Genomic DNA, 18,709 nt, shown 5'->3' with positions numbered 1-18,709 from the left:
TTCATTACTGTATTTATTTTGAGATGCTCCGTGTTTTTTTCAATTACTTTAAAATCTAACAAAGAATTTAGTAAAATAACTTAGTTATCATTTAAGCTAGTGTTAGGAACATTAATTGTGACAAAGGTTTGGTGGAAGATTTTAATTCAAAACTTTATGAAAACAAGACATTTGTACTACAGAGCCGGTTTCAGCTGGGTTGGTAATGAAAGGGTTAAACCTGTGTGTAAATATATCATCATCGTTTAACGTCTGCCTTCCATGCTGGCATGGGTTGGACGATTTTGACTGAGGGCTGGCAAACCAGATGGCTGCACCAGGCTCCAATATTGATCTGGCAGAGTTTCTACAGCTGGATGCCCTTCCTCACGCCAACCACTCCGAGAGTGTAGTGGGTGCTTTTTACATGCCATCGGCACGGGGCCAGTCAGGTGGTACTGGCAACGACCAAGCTCAAATCTTTTTACACATGCCACCGGCACAGGTGCCAGTAAGGTGACATTGGTAACGATCACGCTCGAATGGTACCCTTTTACGTGTCACTGGTACGGAGCCAGTTGGCTGCTCTGGTAATGATCACGCTCAGATGGTGCTCTTGGCACCCTAGTAGCACGGGCACAAGTGCCAGTAAGGCGACGCTGGTAACGATCACACTCAAATGGTACCCTTTTACGTGTCACCAGCATGGAGCCAGTTGGTTGCTCTGGCAACGATCACGCTCGGATGGTGCTCTTGGCACCCTAGTAGCACAGGCACAAGTGCCAGTAAGGCGCCACTGGTAACGATCATATATATTTAGAGAGTGAGAAAGAAAGAGGGGAGGTGAGTGGAGAAGAGAGATTCAACATAAACATAAATGATTTCTACAATTATTGCTTTTATTTTATTTTATTTTATTGCACACAAAAAAGGGGACTTTGAGATGTTTATGTTTTACCAAAAGCATTTAATACCAAATGAAACCCTTCAGGTTGGTGAATTGTAATTAAGGCTGATAGGTCTATGAGATGTTTATCTTTATCATGATATATATATACATACACATTTGTCACCCAAATATATACAAAATCTAACTGAAAGAAAGAAAAACTATTATGGAATATGAAATGAAAGGTGGACCAAGCAATTGATAAAGATGTCCTGTGTGTACAAGGTTTCAGCAATTAGTCTAATGCTCAAGTGATGTGTAATCATATACATTTATATATGTGTGTGTGTGTGAGTGTGTCAGTAAGCCAATAGGTCATGAGTTGTAATATGTAGGTGTGAAATGAGGCACAAGCAGGGGCAGGTGGGTTGGTGATGGGACAAGTGGACGGGGGTCTTGGTAAAGTTCGCCAGAAGTGAAATAACACTCGATGCTTCCTCACTTCCTTTCCACAATCAACTCTCCGTAATACGCAGTGATTGTCTTCACTTTGTTGTTGAGAATATTTTGTTCAATCTCCACTTTACCATGTTCTCCTGCTAATTTACACAACTGAAATAAAAGGGGGAAAAAAATGTAAAATTTAATCATTTTTGTTTTTAGAGCAGGAAATACAACAACGAAAAAAATTATCCAATAAACTGAAAGAGAATAAAGATTTGAGAGAGGAAACATTTTTGTCAAGTTTTGGGAGACAAGATTTCCATAGAAATGTTACTGATGATCTGGGTTCTTGACCTCACAGGAATTTATAGTAGATTTCATAGAGTTGCATGTTGGCTGAAACATCTTACATCATGATGCAAAACAGTGTTTGAGGATATTTTTCTCAAAGATCTGTTGAAGTAATCTTGATATCGTTTTAGTCAATACTCTGAGACTTTGGACAAATACAAACAAATCTTTGTCATTATTTCTTCCACAGACAGAAAATGACCGACTTAAACTACTTCTGAATCATGCTGGGTCTCTCCACAAGTCACATACTTGACTCTTCTCTCAGCAAAAACATTCGTCATACAAATCAGAACAACTATTTAGTGGCTATATATATATATATATATCACCGTGACCGACCAGGCTATCAGATGTTGTTACACGTCGCTGGTCACAAAGCGCTTCGCATTGTATTAGCCTTCAAATGACGCCACCCCGCTGGCTAAGCAAGCAGGCCAACAGAAGAAAGAGTGCGAGAAAGTTGTGGCAAAAGAGTACAGCAGGGATCACCACAATCCCCTGGACGGGTTAGAGCAGTGATTCCCAACGTGGGGCAAATATGCCCCATAGGTGGCGTTTGGAAAATTTGCGGTGGGACATGGGATCTAAAACTTTTTCTTTTAAGTGGGAGATGGAACTGTGAAAACCGTTTTATCACAGCAAACATACTACACTTATATACAGCCTAGCTAAACCAGTCCCTCCAGCCAAATGCTACAGTATAGCGCTGTTCTAATGCTACAGCTGATGCTAACGAAATTGTCTCCTCAAATCAAGGAAATCTGCCAGAGTTGCCAGGCACAAAGTTCTCAAAGACATTCACTTTTTTTTTCTTAGTAATGTACTTTCTTTTGGTACTCGGTACTTAAAAGTTACTGGTAGATTCTTTTGTATCAAATAACTGTGATAGAATATTAAAAATAAAATCCTTTGTTTCCAACCACCGGTGGGACATGCATTTTTCTGGAAAGCTGTAGAGGGGTCACTGGGTTAGAGTGAAGGAATGAAAGAGAGAGGAGACCTAGCTGGAGCAAAGATGCAAATGGCATATTTTGAGGTGGATAAAGTAATCAATGTGGGCAGATTGTACAGGAGAGGAATGCATCTCTGGCCCCTCCCTTTGGTGTTTCTATAACGGCGCTTAAGGTGGTTCGGTCATGCAGCCCAGTGTCCAGAGAGTGAGCTGATTCGCGATGTCCTCCTCCCACCTCCACTTCCCAACTGGTGCAAACACACGGGGGGGGGGCAGCTGAAGACCTGGGCAATGACAGTAAAGGAGGACCTCTCCAAACTATCCGGTCCGCAGGTGGTCGGTCTGTGCAGATGGAACCACGAATGGCTCGCTGTCTCCAGTGACCTCGCACAGGACCGTCAAGCGTGGGCCACCATGGTTCGTGATGCTGTCAGGACCAGAGAAGAAGCCGGCTCAACCCACCCTGGGTGAACACCATCACAAGTACAAGATAGCAGGTGAATGTCATGAAGACCACAAGTGGTCAGTTGCTGTGCCTGAAAAAGACTTGACCAACCCTAGGAACATGGAGAAATGGACATGTTATGATGATGTTTAGACCCACCTGTTTGGCAATTCGTAAAGCTCAAAATTGCAATTATCAGCAAATAATAATAATAATCATCTACATGTAATTAAGAGTTAAATAGATAAAGTAATTATACCTGCTCTGTACTGGTGTTGCGAGGGGCAGAAAATGCAACATTATTGGTCACCTTTCTGGCTGCAGCAAATATGTCTGAAGTACTGAAGAATTAAGGTGAAATAAACGATGTTTCTTACTTTTAGCTGAAAGTGAAGTGATGGAAACAAGGAATATTGAAACTTTATTTATTTCTATAGAAAAGAGGTGTTTTTAACCCTAACCCTAAAATAATGTTACTGGTTTTTTTTCTTTTGATACCAACAAAAAAACACAATTGGGTCTCACAAACCCAACACAAAGCAGCTATACAACCACTCAGCATGCTAGAAATAGCAGCCTAATCTCGCATTACACTTTTTTTTAAAAAAGCAAAGGACATGCTTGATAATGTAATAAAGGCAAAGTCGACCTCGGCAGAATTTGAACCCAGAATGTGAAGACATGAAATACTGCTAAGCATTTCGTCCACCATGCTAATGATTCCGCCAGCTTGCTACCATAATCATCATCATCATCATCGTTTAACATCTGTCTTCCCTGCTAGCATGGGTGAGACAAATAATAATAATAATCCTTTCTACTATAGGCACAAGGCTTGAAATTTGGGTCAAGGGGCTTGTTGATTACATCAACCCCAGTGTTCCACTGGTACAATAATGGTTTCACATGTTGGTATAGGGCCAGAAATTTTCGAGGGGAGGGAGAAGTCAATCAGCTTGACCCCAGTATATGACTGGCACTTAATAATAAAAACAACAATAATAATAATAATACAAACAATTGTATGACTTTGCAAACCAAATCAACCCTCACTAACATAAACAAAAGCACAAGCATTCAACATGGACAATCGATAAATAAATAAATAGATCAAATGAAGGATATGCTTTGAGTTCCATGGTCTCAACATCAAACACATCGGCAGTCAAATAGTTTGGTCCACCCCAAGGTGGGTCCAGGTACACAACATCAACAGCATTCAAGTGAGGGACTACTTGTAGAAAATCTCCAACGATGAATTCAATACGGTCAGCAACACCATACAATTCCGCATTGTGCTGTGCGTATCCTACTTTCACTGGATCGATGTCAATGGCAATGACTGGGGAGAGAAGCAAAAGATAAACCCCCTTAGGACAACCAAGATCTTGTGTTTTCATGATACGGTAACCCCTCGCCATATTGCGGTTCACTTATCGTGGTTTATTTATTGCACACAGGGGGCTAAACATAGAGGGGACAGACAAAGGGATTAAGTCGATTACATCGACCCCAGTACGTAACTGGTACTTATTTAATCAACCCCGAAAGGATGAAAGGCAAAGTCGTCCTCGGCGGGAATTTGAACTCAAAACGCGGTTTATTATTTAATCTTATGTTGGTTCCTCCGTGGTGGTGTTTTGCATTTATAATCAAATAAATATATACAAATTATAAAAATAATTTTTAAAAAATATACAGTGCAGTACTGTTTCTACTTTGTGTAATTTCACCTATGGCGGAGGGTTTTGGAAGGTAACACCCACGATAGTCAAGGGATTACTGTAATAATAATTAATGATAGTTTAAGCACAAGGCCGGTAATTTTGATGTAGAAGGGAGCAGCTACTTGATAACACTGAGCCCAGTACTTTAGGAGTATTTTATTTTATCAAAACCAAAAGGTGACCTCACTTGAATTTGAACTCAGAACATAAAGAGCCAAAACAAATGTTGCCAATTAATTTTTTCCTAATGAAGCAAGAATACTGCCCTGGATGGGTTGGGGCAGTGATTCCCAACATGGGGCAAATATGCCCCACAGGTGGGGCTTGGGAAATTTGCGGTTGGACATGAGATCTAAAACTTTTTTTTTTTAAGTGGGGCATGGAATTGTGAGTGTTTATTGAGTGAAAACACCTAAATTCTGACAATTTACTATTATTTCTAATAAAGTAACATGTCTACAAATTTTAATCACAGGGAACAGTTGATGGCACTGACCCCAGTACATGACTGGTATTAAATTTTATCAATCCAAGTTAGATGAAAGGCAAAGTTGACCTAGGCAGGATTTGAAACCAAAACCTAAAGCGATACACAATTTTCCCCAAGAAATTTCCAGCTGAAACCACTAATCAACTGCTTCCCAGCTCAGGAACAAAACTAGACGTGAAGTGTTGAAATGGGAGTAAAATAAAATAAAGCCATTCTTACCATATTGACAGGTGAAGGCAAACTGAATAGCATTGCCTCCTACACCACAGAAACCATCCACAACAACATCGCAACGACATCGCTCAGCCACGTATTCAGCAATCTTCTCTGGGGTCACCGAGAACCAACTGTCTAAAAGCATTGGAAATATCACAATTAATCTCCTGATATAACAATGAGCGTAGTGTTTTTATATATTTGAATGGATATATATAGAGAGAGAGAGCAATAAGAAAATGGAGGGGATCAATAGGTGGTTCATCAACTTTTAGACATTATATTATGTCAACTTATTTATTTACTAAAATGATAATTATAAGAATATACATACAACATGTTATACATGTATGTATAGTCTTGTAATTGTCATTTTAGTAAATAAATAAGTTGACATAATATAATGTCTAAAAGTTGATGAACCACCTATTGATCCCCTCCATTTTCTTATTGCTCTCTAAATTAATGGTAAAATATCTCTTTACCTTCACCCATTTAGCACACTCGGTAATGTAATTGCAATGCAATAAAAAACACTTGTGTATTAATAACTGGGTATTCTACCGGCAGTATATTGGATAGATATTATCCCTTAGTGGGTTGGATTCACAACCTCTAACTTTCTTGGAATATATATATATATATATATATAATATTAGGGAGTATAACTCCAAACTTACAGGGAAAAATTCAATTTATTATTAAATCAAATTTCACAGTATAAATATATAAAATATAAATTAGAGATAAAACCACTATTAGGCAACTCAAACAGTGATAGACATAAACCAATACATAAATAACAAATAATAAATATATATGATTTTTTTTTAAATATATAACTTATAACTAGATCTCAAAAAGTATAAAGTGAATGATAAAAATATAATATAATATATAAAAACACTACGTACGTTTCATGGCTACAATTAAATTCGAATTACAATTAAGTTTAAATTCAATTGAAATAAATTTGATTTAAAATTATAGTCAATCTTCAGGGAGAGGCCAGCCCCCAACCCCCAACATATTCCAGGGACTCTTAGTTTGTTGGGAAGAAGTTATCCCCAGACTAGAGACCTAATGCTTATCACTTAAGGGTTAAATTTTAGAGTTGTATAAAATCTTCCTCGCCATTATATATGACTGTTCTTCTGCAACTGACATAGATGAGATGGATTAGCAAGACAGCAACATCCTTCCAGGAATCCTGAATTGCCATTCTTTACATATACCACATACACACACAAACCTTTAATTAGGTTTCTGCTTTTCTATTCCACACCAGTAATATACAAAACAGAAACTAATTACCTTTGTGTAATTTGACTCCTTTATTAAATCTGGAGAACAATCGGAATCTTTGAGACCAATATTTTCTTAATGTCTGGTCTTCCAATATCTCAGCTGGAATATCCATTTTCTGTTTTTGTTTTTTACTTTTGCCAGCCGAAGGTTTTAATTTCTGCAGACATTTCTCGTCAGAACCTTCAGTTGATGAATTTGGTTTCACAGTGTCTACAAAATGTACCCCTTGTTTTGCAACAGAATCCTCACAAGATGGTGTTGTCTCACTAGGAGTATCACTGACTCCTTCACTATTTTTTACACAATCCAAGGGGTCTGGAATTTGAGTTTCAATTTTGGTTTCAGCAGATGGAACAGAATCATTTTCAGGACAATCTGAAGAATGGAGTTTCTCTTCATTCCCAAGATTTGCTGCTTTGTCCGTTAAAGGTTCAATTCCAGAGAGAAACTTTTTCACTTTCTGAACCACTTTGTTTTTCTCGAGTTCTTCAACTTTGTCAGTGAATTTTTCTCTCATTTCATCATCACCATTATCAACATCCTCCTCCTCCTCATCATCATCATCATCAAAGTAAATGTGAACCGGTTGTTTTCCAGTATTTACTTTAGAATAATGCCTCAAAGTATTCGGATGAAGACGCCACTGAATTGAGGAAACAGTAGCTTTTCTGCAAATAGTAAAGAAATGTATAAAATACAACAAAGATTTTAGATTAGTTCAACCAAGGAAACAACACATAAAACAGACACTTTTGTTCTTAGAACATAAAAATATGGAAGAATGGAAACCTTTAAAGGAGAATTCTTGAAATAGTTTGCAGCTCTATCAATACGAAGAATTATGATGAAAGGGAGAAAAGTTTGTTTTTTTTTTTCTTTGCAGGGTCTTTTAATGAGAGAAAACCAAAATGTTGCAACAGTCTATTATTGAGTCAATGTTAAAAAAGGCCTTAATGTATTGAAGATTATATTTGATTTTAAATCTTTTAAACAAAACAGGGGGGGGGAGGGGCTGATTTGCCATAAATGTGGCCTTCACTATAAAGAGGTGAAGAACTACAATGATATATCCTTACCGAGCAGAATTTTCCTGGAACATATTAAATCCCAGACTGTCTAAAGTTTCCATCATGGAAGATCCCTCTGCTGTGCAATCCAGCTGTGAGTCAGCTGTTGGTTCCAGTTTGAATTCTTCGTGGAGTTTATCAGACTCTTTCACCAGTGAACTGATTGGTTCAAAGATAGAATCATACAACATTCAGTCTTGAAAGAACACAAATAGTTTCAGCACTTAAAAATAATTCTTTGAAAAGTAGTAAAAATTTGGTGTCAAATTTACTGATCAACAGCCATTGGTGTAGTGTGGGTCGTGAAACAGGGATGTAGTGTAAGGCTGTGGATATGGAGGACTTGTGAAGAATAAAAAAAAGGAACTGAGAGAAAAAGTAAGTATAAAGGGGTACAAGAGAGGAGACAGTGTTGCTATGGATACGTGATGAATTTAGAGAGGGACCAAAGTGTGTAAAGAAGTGGTGCTTGCTCAATGTGAAAAGGATCTTTGGAAGGGGAAGACTTGGGACAAAGAAGAGATGATAAATGACTGGGTTGTTTGGCAAAATACAGTAGGGCAGAAGACCCAGTCATGTCAACAAGCTATGGGGATGTAAACAAACCAGCACCAATCGTCAAACAGTGGAGGGGAGAAAAACAAACTCAGACATACATAGATACATACATATATATATATATATATTATATACGTTTTTACTTTTTTTTTTGCAATTTACTTAATCATTGATATTTTAATTTTAATATTTCTATTACATGTCATTTTCTAGATGGTGTAATTTAATTGTTCATTTTGAATTGATAAAAATTGGGTTTTTTTCTAATTTTTTATATATATATATATATTATATTGTGCAAAATTTGATTTAGTATTTCTAAATTGAATTTTTTTTCCCTGTAAGTTTGGATTTATATTCCCTCAAATAATAATATTTATTATATATATATATATAAATATAGAATTCTAACATTTTTAGTTTGTTAAAGAGTGGGAAGTAAAACTGTACAGAATTGGTACTTTATTTTATAGACTTAGGAAGGAGGAATGATAAAGGTGACGGGGTGGGATTTGAACTCAGAACATAAACGACAACTAAAACAACATAATAATAAGCAGTGGAATAGTTGGAAGGTCAACAGAGAAAGAAGTGTTCATATGTGGAAGATGTATTGGAGCCATTAAGACGCCAGATACATGGGAAACTAATTTCGTTAAATGTCCTGGAGGCTTTCTGGAAGTCGTAAATAATTTATGCGACCTTGGTGACCTAATTAGCAGTGGAGGAGGAAGTAGAGAAAGTGTAATTGCTAGAATAAGAATAGGATGGAGAAAGTTCAGAGCTTTTTTTTACCTCTGTTGGCAGCCAAAGGTCTCTCTCCTCTCTCTGAGTGAAGGGAAGATTGTATGAAGTGTGATGCTGCACGGTAGTGAGATGTGGGTCCTGAATGTGGAGGACGTGAGAAGGGTGGAGAGAAATGAAGCTGATTGTGCAATTGAGGGAGAAGTTCAGTAGAAGAGGAATCCGATGCAGTGTGCAAGAGAAGAGACAGAGCTGGTTTGGTCATTTGATGCAGATGGATAAGGAGAGTTGCATAAAGATGTGGAGGGAAGTTGTGGAAGAGGGAGACCCAGGAAGACTTGGAATAAAGTATTAAAGGCTAATCTCAAAATGCTGAGCCTTACAAAGGAGATGACAGAGAACTGAGGTATGTGGTCCAGTGTTGTACTTGGGAAGACCTGCCCACCACTACAGAATTGAGATACTAAAACCAAGGTGTCAAGTAAAACGTGTTGGTGTGGATGCTGGTGCCATGTAAAAAGCACCTGGTACAATATGTGGAGTGGTTGGTGTTAGGAAGGGCATCCAGCAGTAGAAACCATCCCAAAACAGACGATGGAATCTGAAGCAGCCCTTGGCCTTGGCAGTTCCTGTCAAACCGTCCAACCCATGCCAGCAGGGAAAATAGACGTTAAATGATGATGATGATGATGATGAATTTTATTTTTTTACATGACTTTATTTAGATTCTGTAAATGAACAACATGCTGTCTTTATTTTAGTGGCCTATCAATATATACAGAGAGTTTCTTTGCCCTAGGCGTCGGGAAGACACTCAGCAAGAAATGGAAACCAAACTTATAATAACAACAACAACTGACCATTTAACCGATTTTGTTGGTAATTCTTCAGGTGGTTTATCCTCATCCTCTTCATTATTCATCTTCTCCAAACAGGTTTCTTTACTTTCACAAAAATCTGCAATAATAAAATATACAACCAATAACTTGTACATCAAAGATTTTTATAGCATCATCATCATCATCATCACTATTTAACCTTGACCAGCACTAGTGTGGTCACCATGCAGCCTGGAAGACTAAAATCTCCTTGGACTGAGTGGGGCTACAGTAAAGAAGGCGGGAGCTTTATGCTAGGAGACGAAGGGTCAAAGTATGAAAGGAGGGTTCAGAACAGAACAGGTTTCTTGCTGTAAAGGGACTCCATGGCTACTTACATTGTAGAAGAGGGGTTGAGAGGGGCCAGGGTGGAAATGGAAAGTGATAATAATGGTGGTGGAGAAGTGTGAGGGTGGCCCTCTCAAGACATGAGTTGAGTAAAATTTGCAAGACCCAGAAAGACATAAGAAGAGATGATGAAGCCTGATCTTTGGATGTTGAGTCTCTCGGTGCTGATGACAAGTGACTAAAGACCTTTGGCAGGTTTACTGTGCTTGGGAAGACATGTCAAACCAAGTGACATCAGACTCATGGCCAGAGCCGAAGACATGCAAAAGGCACCCACAACATTCTATGGAGTGGCTGGCATTGGGAAGCGCATCTAAACATAGAAACCAAGCCAGAACAGACAATGGAGCCCGGTGCAGCTCTCCAGCCTTGCCATCTCCAGTGAAACCATCTAACCCAATGCTGGCATGGAAAACAGACACTAAATGATGATGAGGCCAAGTGAGGGATAGGGAATGGGTGAGAGGGTAAGTGTAAGTGAAGAGATAAGAAGTAGTGGAGGCAGAGAAAAGGTTTTTGTATCACATGCTAATTATTATCATTATTATTATTATGTTTTGAGTTCAAATTACACTGTGGTCCACTCTGCCTTTCATCCTTTGGGCATCAAAAAATGAGTACCAGTTGAACACATCAACAAGCTCACTCTCCCAAAATTACAGGCCTTGTGCAGAAATCTGAAACCGTTATTATTGAATGAGAGAACTGTGCACACCATCAAAGTGATGCTGGGGTACAAATATACAAAGCCTGATATACCCATCATGACTACCCGGCTGATAAGGGTACACCAGGCACATGCATCACAACCATGTGTCATTAGATATATCCCCTATTCTCTGTTCAATCCCAATAAGGTTAGCTTTGAGGTAACCCAGGAACAACAACAACAATGAAATAAAATAGCGAAATCGGGACCTGATGTTTCTATAAGAAATTCCTATAATTGGAAATGGAGACTTAAAAAAAAAAGTGAAATGTCCTGGTTATCTCCCTTGACATTTCGTCACGTTGTCCATCAAAGTCAACTGACAGGCCATTGACGCCTGTCGGTTGACATATGTCCAATCACTCAACTGTATTCCGCCTCATTCTACAATCTTATTTCCTCATAATGTCAGAAATAATTATCATAGAACTCAGTTTAGGAAGAATAAGTCGGGTAAGGTCAGAATGTGGGGGGGTCATATACCACAGGAGTATGTTGCAGCATCCACCATCTGTTGGTGGTATATTCCCAGGTCCTTTTGGGAGATCCATTGAGTAGAGTCCCAGTCAGTATCCATCTCCACAAGATAGACTCCTCATCCGATATGACCATGTGACATGTGGTCGGCCAACACGAGCTATCAACCCATCTGGATCCTCAGTAAAGAGGACATTTTAAGCAGGGTCTAACTCGGAAAATCGAACATGTCTGAGCTGGTGCTCCTGAATCGGATAAATAATAGGAAGCATTCCAGAATTAGTCGATTCTGATTAATTCCAGGACAGTAGACATTGGATCCAGTTAATGTCTGCTCTCCTGTAAATTTTCTATAGAAAAATACTTTTATCTTCAGGAAATATACCTTCTTCTAATTCTAATACCATGTTAAAAAGTTTAAGAATTACCAAATTCAAAACTATGGAATATATTATGTTGCAGCAGAACCATAGTAGCAGACAGGAAACAGAGCATTTGCAAAGCGATCAGATATCAGAAACACAGTAAAAACATTTGAAACAATTAGTGAAATAATTAATTGCTATTAATAAAAAAAAAAAAAAACACGATTTTCTGTGACTGTTGCCAGTACCGCCTGACTGGCCCCCGTGCCGGTGGCATGTAAAAGCACCCACTACACTCTCAGAGTGGTTGGCGTTAGGAAGGGCATCCAGCTGTGGAAACTCTGCCAAATCAAGACTGGAGCCTGGTGCGGCCATCTGGTTCGCCAGCCCTCAGGCAAATCGTCCAACCCATGCTAGCATGGAAAGCAGACGTTAAACGACGATGATGATGATAATGATAATTATTGGAGACAAGAATGGTTTTCTGAAAGTCACAGCAAAAATGTATAGAAGCGAGATTTATAACTGAAGAATTCAGTTTGAAAGTTGTCTTTAAACAATTGTTGAGATGGAAGCATTGTGGAAATATATTAACTTGATTTTCTCTCCACCAACAGAAGACAAATTTCCAAATAATCTTACCGGAATGTGACAGCATACAGACATTAGTGAAAACAAGAACTATAAAATGTGCGAAACACTCACCAGAATTTTGTTGGAGAGAAAGAAATGTGTCTTCTGAATCTGTTCTGGATTGTTCTGTTGACATTGCATCGACATTATTCTCCACAACAGAATGTCCAATATCATTTTCAATACTTTGAGTTTCTTGAAATCCATTGGACACACTGCCAAAGTTAGAATGAGACAATGTCCCATTGGAGACTACATTAAACTCTTTTGGATTATTATTTGATGAGGAAACCTCTTCTAATACAGTGTCTTCATTTTGGTGATGACGATTTAAATGGCGCTCGTAGGATTCTTGAAACTGTATGTAATAGAACCAATAACTTTCTTGGTAATGCTCGGTCCAAAGACTCTCCCACATGTCATTGTAGTTGAAATCACTTCTTCGACCATTTTCTGTTGATAATTCAGAGTCGTGTTTCTCTGTGTTAGCAACATCACCGTGTTCATCTGTGTTAGCAACATGATCTTTACTGATTGAATAGCAATGCATCATTTCAATAAGCTTAGATTCTTTGTTACCGGTAGCAGAATCGGAGCAATTTCCTTGTTGTTCAGAAAATTTCGAAGATTCTTCACACAGCATTCCACTTTCCGTACACCGCGCCATTGTGCTTTCAACGGCTGCATCAAAAGTCCGACCTTGGGTTTTGTATGACCAATACACAGATTTAGAATTCCCTTGATGTCCATTCATATTTGGTTGGTCACTATTGTGCACCAGTTCTTCTCCATCACGACAAACTTGATTCCCATTTTGGTGAAGATCTGCAGAAGTTCTTTGTTGGTTTATTTGTTCTTCAGCTGTTGTGGTTTGTTGACTACAAGGTTGATAAACTGGACATTGGTCTTGACGTCCAGAAACATCTTCAGAGTTAGATAAACTGATATTAGAAGTTTTCTCTTCTTCCAAACAATGGTTTGCATCAGAATCTCTTTGTAAATATTCGGACTGAGAATTCGTCTCATCATTCTGTGGAAGAATGTTGCTATTATTTTCATTGAAATTCTGACCAACATCAGAAGGAAAACCATTCTCTGGCACCGAATTATTTGTTTCTTGCTCATTATTCAGGTCACAGCCATCGTTTGTGCTGACCACTTCCACTTCAGCTATTGGAGGCACAGCATAACTATCAGCATCAATTTGGTCAGGGTATTTACTGACCCATCCATGCCACACCAGATATTCCCCATAATTTGACCAATAATCTTGCCAAACAGCATCAAAATTACTATTGTTCTGTTCTATTGACTGAAATAGTTCAACCGGAACGATTAACGACTGACTTTCTTCACTCATCTCGGTGTCCAATGACGTGGAACATTCTCCAAGACTTTTCTCAACATCTTCAAATTCTTTGGAGGAATTTCTTTGTTTCTTCCTTTTTCTGTGTTTTTTTCTTGGTTTCTTCTTTGTCTTTGTTTTTGTTTCTTTCTGTGAAACAACAAACATGAACACCGTCACACACAGATTAAACATGGACACTGTCACAAGTTATACACATACACACGTATGTATATGTGTGTATGTATATATATATATATATATATAAACATATCTATACAGGGTAGTGCAGAAGTAGGTATACAATTATATACAATACTCATTTATTTTTCTCAAAAATATAAAAAATTATGATAAAAGTATTATTATGATTAATGACACTGAAAATATCAACAATGCAGCTAATTAATTTAATGTGCTAATAATTCTAATGAATTAAGTATTATAACATTGATGTGATACTGTGCACCTACTTTTGCATCCCCATGTTTATATATATGCATGTGTGTGTGTGTATGTATGTGTGTGTATGTATATATATGTATATATATATATATATATGTATGTATATATATATATATATATATATATATATATATATATATATATATATATATATACATACATATATACACGTACATGCATGGGTGTGTATGATTGTGTATAGAAGAATATATTACTCAAAGAAATTCCAACTTTATCTGATTTTCAGTTTTTATTTACAATCTTATAATAAGATAATATAAGATAATGAAACGATAGAATATTAAATGTCCATTCTGACTGAACTAGTACTTTCGTGCATTAAACCATGCAATCTTCAGGTTCATGTAGTAGTGGTGACAGTTATATATATATATATATATATATATGAAATTTAATACTCACATTTTTATGGTGAAAAAAATGCACTGGAGGTGTATATATGTGTGTGTGGTGTGGATGTTTAGTAATTCAAAATATAAAGTTTGTACAGAGAGGGAGGGACTTACTTTCACAATTCCAGAATCCAGATTTCTCTGAGGATTTCCAAACTGACTTGGCAAACCCATTTCTTTCATCATTTCTGTTTCAGTATCATCCACATCTAAAATATCATCATCATCATCATCATCTGCATTACAGCTCACACTTTTATCATCTTCATCCACATCAGCAGCATCATATCCTCTGTCACTGGATAACAACAATAACAAGACAACTTTTTAAACATTTTCAAAAATTTATTGATTTCATCATCATCATCATTATCGTTTAACATCCGTTTTCCGTGCTAGCATGGGTTGGACGGTTCGACCGGGGTCTGGGAAGCCAGGAGGCTGCACCAGAGGCTTCAGTCTGATCTGGCAGAGTTTCTACAGCTGAATGCCCTTCCTAATGCCAACCACTCCGTGAGTGTAGTGGGTGCCTTTTAGGTGCCACCGGCACAGGTGCCAGGGGAGGCTGGCAGCGGCCACAATCAGTTGGTGCTTTTTACGTGCCACCGGCACAGAAGCTAGTCAAGGGGGTGCTGGCATCGGCCACGTTCAGATGGTGCTTTTTACGTGCCACAGGCACGGGGGCCAGTCAGGCGGTACTGGCAACGACCTCGCTTGAATCTTTTTACACATGCCACCGGCACAGGTGCCAGTAAGGTGATGCTGGTAACAATCACGCTCAAATGTTGCCTTTTAAGTTCCACCAGCATGGAAGCTAGTTAGCCACTCTGGCAACGATCACGCTCGGATGGTGCTCTTAGCACCCTACTAGCATGGGGCACAAGTGCCAGTAAAGCGACGCTGGTAACGATCACACTCGAATGGTGCTTTTTATGTGCCACTCAAATTCTTCTTTACTCTAACAAATATGAAGCAGTTAATTATAACACAAAGGGGTGACTTCTAAGGAAACACAGTTTCCCCACACTGCATAGCAACAATGTATCCCTTCTGCCATACAAAATAGGGTCCACCTAAACAGAGAATTCACAAGTGTAAATCGTTTGTATCATCCACACTTACTAATCATTACCACTACAAAAGAGAATAGACATCAATGGTATTTGAACCAATGATCTGTCGTTTTAACTTCAAGACTACAACGAAGAATCACTAACCATAGGACAGATCGTGTCAACAGGCATTCAACAGTTGATTCGTCTCCCAACACAAATTTCACGTCAGCAACAGGTTTCCTTTCATGGTACATTTTCGGTCTGAAATAGAAAAGATGTACATACATAAATGTGTGTGTGTTACTTTCACTTTCGGTAATGAAAGTAATGTTAGATCTGCATATTGTGAATTCAGTTCTTCACATGTTTTTCTCTCATTAGATGACCACCCCTGTTTAATCTATAATATAAATTGAACATGGGCAATCATTGCATTCTTTCTTGTCTTGAGGTTCACAGCCAAACGGCTGGGTGGATTCGCGTGAAAAATGGCACACATATGGAGACAGGTGCATAGATTGGAATGTAGTTTGTATTTTTTTCCTAACCCCCATACTTACTGAGAAAATCGAGTAAACCTTTTTCTAATAGAATTTTCCTCTTTCTTCCACCATTAAAACAACCAGTTGCTTAGAAGCTGTTTTCTGACGGGGTGGGGTCAGGAAAATTTCATACAGTTGGAGGTTCCAATCGAAACAGGGAACCCGAAATGATAAGGTTGACAAAAGCTGTTATAGATTATGCCTAACCGAAAACGATCACAGCCACCTCATCCAAACAGACCGGGTGAAGCCGGCTTAGCTGCTAGTAACTCTATAAATTTATGTTTGCACGTGGAACGACATTCTGAACAGTATTTCAAATTTTTCAGAAACATTTTTGTGGCATTTGTTAACATTGTCTAAAAACACTTCCTCGGTGTTTTACCTTGAAATGATGATCAAGCTGAACAAATAAAAATGGATAAATATACACTTCGTCTGCCTCTGCCATCTCCGAATGTATTTTATTTGCATCTGTGATTACTTTGCCAGCCGTAATACAAAATTTTTAAAAAAAAAGGAACAATATGTTTATGTTATTTATTTCTTTATTGCCCAAAAGGAACTAAACACAGAGGGGACAAACAAGTACAGACAAAGGGATTAAGTCGATTACATCGACCCCAGTGCGTAACTGGTACTTAATTTATCGACCCCGAAAGGATGAAAGGCAAAGTCGACATCGGCGGAATTTGAACTCAGAACGTAACGGCAGACGAAATACCTATTTCTTTACTACTCACAAGGAGTTAAACAGAGAGGACAAACACGGACAGACAAACAGGCCTAAAGAAACAATATGTTTATGTTATTGAGTCGTCGCTGTTAAAAATAATTACGTATTGCTTTATTTTGCTCGGTTATTCTGCAAAAGAGACGTTTATTAAAATGAAAGAAACATGTTTATACAGCAAACAAGTTTCACTCGTTTACAACCACAGACCAGATCAACTTGGACAGTACTAGGGATTTCGGTCATTCCCAGCCAGTCTTCAGTAATCCTCACATGCTTATAATATTCCCCACTGCCCTTTCTGATTTATGATAATAATATGGGATTTGGGAAATATTAGGTTGCTAGCTCTAGCAAGTCAAACGAGGGCACAAATGCTCGCGTTAACTTTCATTTTCTCTTGGTCAACAGGCATTAAACGGACCTATATTAAAGGCGTTCCACTAGGGACAACTTTGTTTTCTGTTACATAGCTATCTAGGACTACATTAACCAATGTCCTTCTGTTATTTACGACGATAATATGTGATTTCGCAGCTATTTCTAGCAGATAAAGCGACCGGGTAAAGGCACCGTAATGTAGTGGGCATTCTCTTCACATATTTAGGCCACTATTTCCCTCTTTTCTTTCGATGCATCATTTTCTAAGACCGAAATTAATTTTCTATTCCTATTCCGGTTAACTGAGAGTGAGGAACTCCCAAATCCGGGGCAGATATACTAACAGGACCCTACAAATGTTTTATATAGCGCGATGATGAGAAAAAAAGTTACAAAACAGACCTACCTTGTTCCCATTTTTAGTTTAAACTATTTTCAATTTAATTACATTGTACGAACGTCCTTTCATCACATTTTCCCCCTCGTTTATCAAATTTCACTCCTCGTGCGCAATTAAAGGATGTCCTTAATTAATTGAACAACATCGCTTTCAGGATAAAAAGAACCAAGGCCGACAACTTCAGATAAATTAATAATATTAGATTATTCTATGGCATCAATAATATTAATGATGATCATTATTGTTATTGTTGTTATAGTAATCATCGATGAACTTACCTCCGGAGTTTCTTGGGAGACGAACATCAAACGATGAACCATTGTGAAACGGGCTGCACCGGTGTCACACCAATATGTTAACACGTACAAAACAAATCCGGTTTATTTCTTCCGCCGAGGTCGACTTTGCCTTTCATCCTTTCGGAGTTGATAAATTAAGTACCAGTTTAGCACTGGGGTCGATGTAATCGACTTAATCCCTTCGTCTGTCGTTGTTCTATTACTATTCCAGTTAACTGAGAGAGCGGAACTCCCAAATCCGGGGTATATACGAACAGGATTCTAGAAATCCCTTTGTCTGTCCTTGTTTGTCCTCTCTATGTTTAGTTCCTTGTGGGCAGTAAAGAAATATACATCGTTAGAAGAGCAATCATATTGACGGACTGGGCAAGGCGTATCCCAGGAGGGATTCTATGGAAACGGTTTTGCAACTGAGGAAATCTTGAGAACACAAGGCGTTGTAGAAAAGGCAGTGTGAGGAGTTTGTAGAAGACAAGTTGTAGGAATGTGTTGG

General features: G+C 38.2%; 1 protein-coding gene across 4 annotated transcripts; it reads right to left on the bottom strand.

Annotated features, from left to right (window-relative positions):
• Nucleotides 1–1,365: 1,365 nt before the first annotated feature.
• On the bottom strand, nucleotides 1,366–18,307 carry LOC115222013 (trimethylguanosine synthase). Of its 4 annotated transcripts, none has more exons than XM_029792126.1 (11): nucleotides 18,196–18,307; nucleotides 16,024–16,122; nucleotides 14,921–15,104; nucleotides 12,656–14,078; nucleotides 10,034–10,130; nucleotides 7,881–8,030; nucleotides 6,811–7,472; nucleotides 5,500–5,631; nucleotides 4,189–4,405; nucleotides 3,323–3,401; nucleotides 1,366–1,480 (listed from the first exon to the last, which is right to left on the bottom strand). In XM_029792126.1, the coding sequence occupies exons 2-11, from the start codon at nucleotides 16,113–16,115 to the stop codon at nucleotides 1,367–1,369; spliced, it is 3,150 nt and encodes a 1,049-aa protein (XP_029647986.1). In that variant the 5' UTR covers nucleotides 16,116–16,122; nucleotides 18,196–18,307; the 3' UTR covers nucleotide 1,366. The 4 variants fall into 4 exon arrangements, with proteins under 4 accessions (XP_029647986.1, XP_029647985.1, XP_036367189.1 ...); XM_029792125.2 differs by lacking the exon at nucleotides 18,196–18,307 and adding an exon at nucleotides 17,924–18,074; XM_036511296.1 differs by lacking the exon at nucleotides 14,921–15,104 and having other exon boundaries at nucleotides 18,196–18,302.
• Nucleotides 18,308–18,709: the final 402 nt, after the last annotated feature.

The sequence above is a fragment of the Octopus sinensis genome, linkage group LG19 (assembly GCF_006345805.1).
Source record: "Octopus sinensis linkage group LG19, ASM634580v1, whole genome shotgun sequence".
In the NCBI taxonomy this organism is placed as follows: domain Eukaryota; kingdom Metazoa; phylum Mollusca; class Cephalopoda; order Octopoda; family Octopodidae; genus Octopus; species Octopus sinensis.
This window is presented reverse-complemented; position numbering and strand designations above follow the sequence as displayed.

What these genes read in the sequence shown, in the direction of transcription:
- LOC115222013 (XM_029792125.2), bottom strand. An exon ending in TGGATTCTGGAATTGTGAAA is followed by an intron (nt 14,079 to 14,920) that starts GTAAGTCCCTCC and finishes GTTGTTTCACAG; the next exon opens with AAAGAAACAAAAACAAAGAC. An exon ending in AGGAGTCAAATTACACAAAG is followed by an intron (nt 5,632 to 6,810) that starts GTAATTAGTTTC and finishes CAATGCTTTTAG; the next exon opens with ACAGTTGGTTCTCGGTGACC.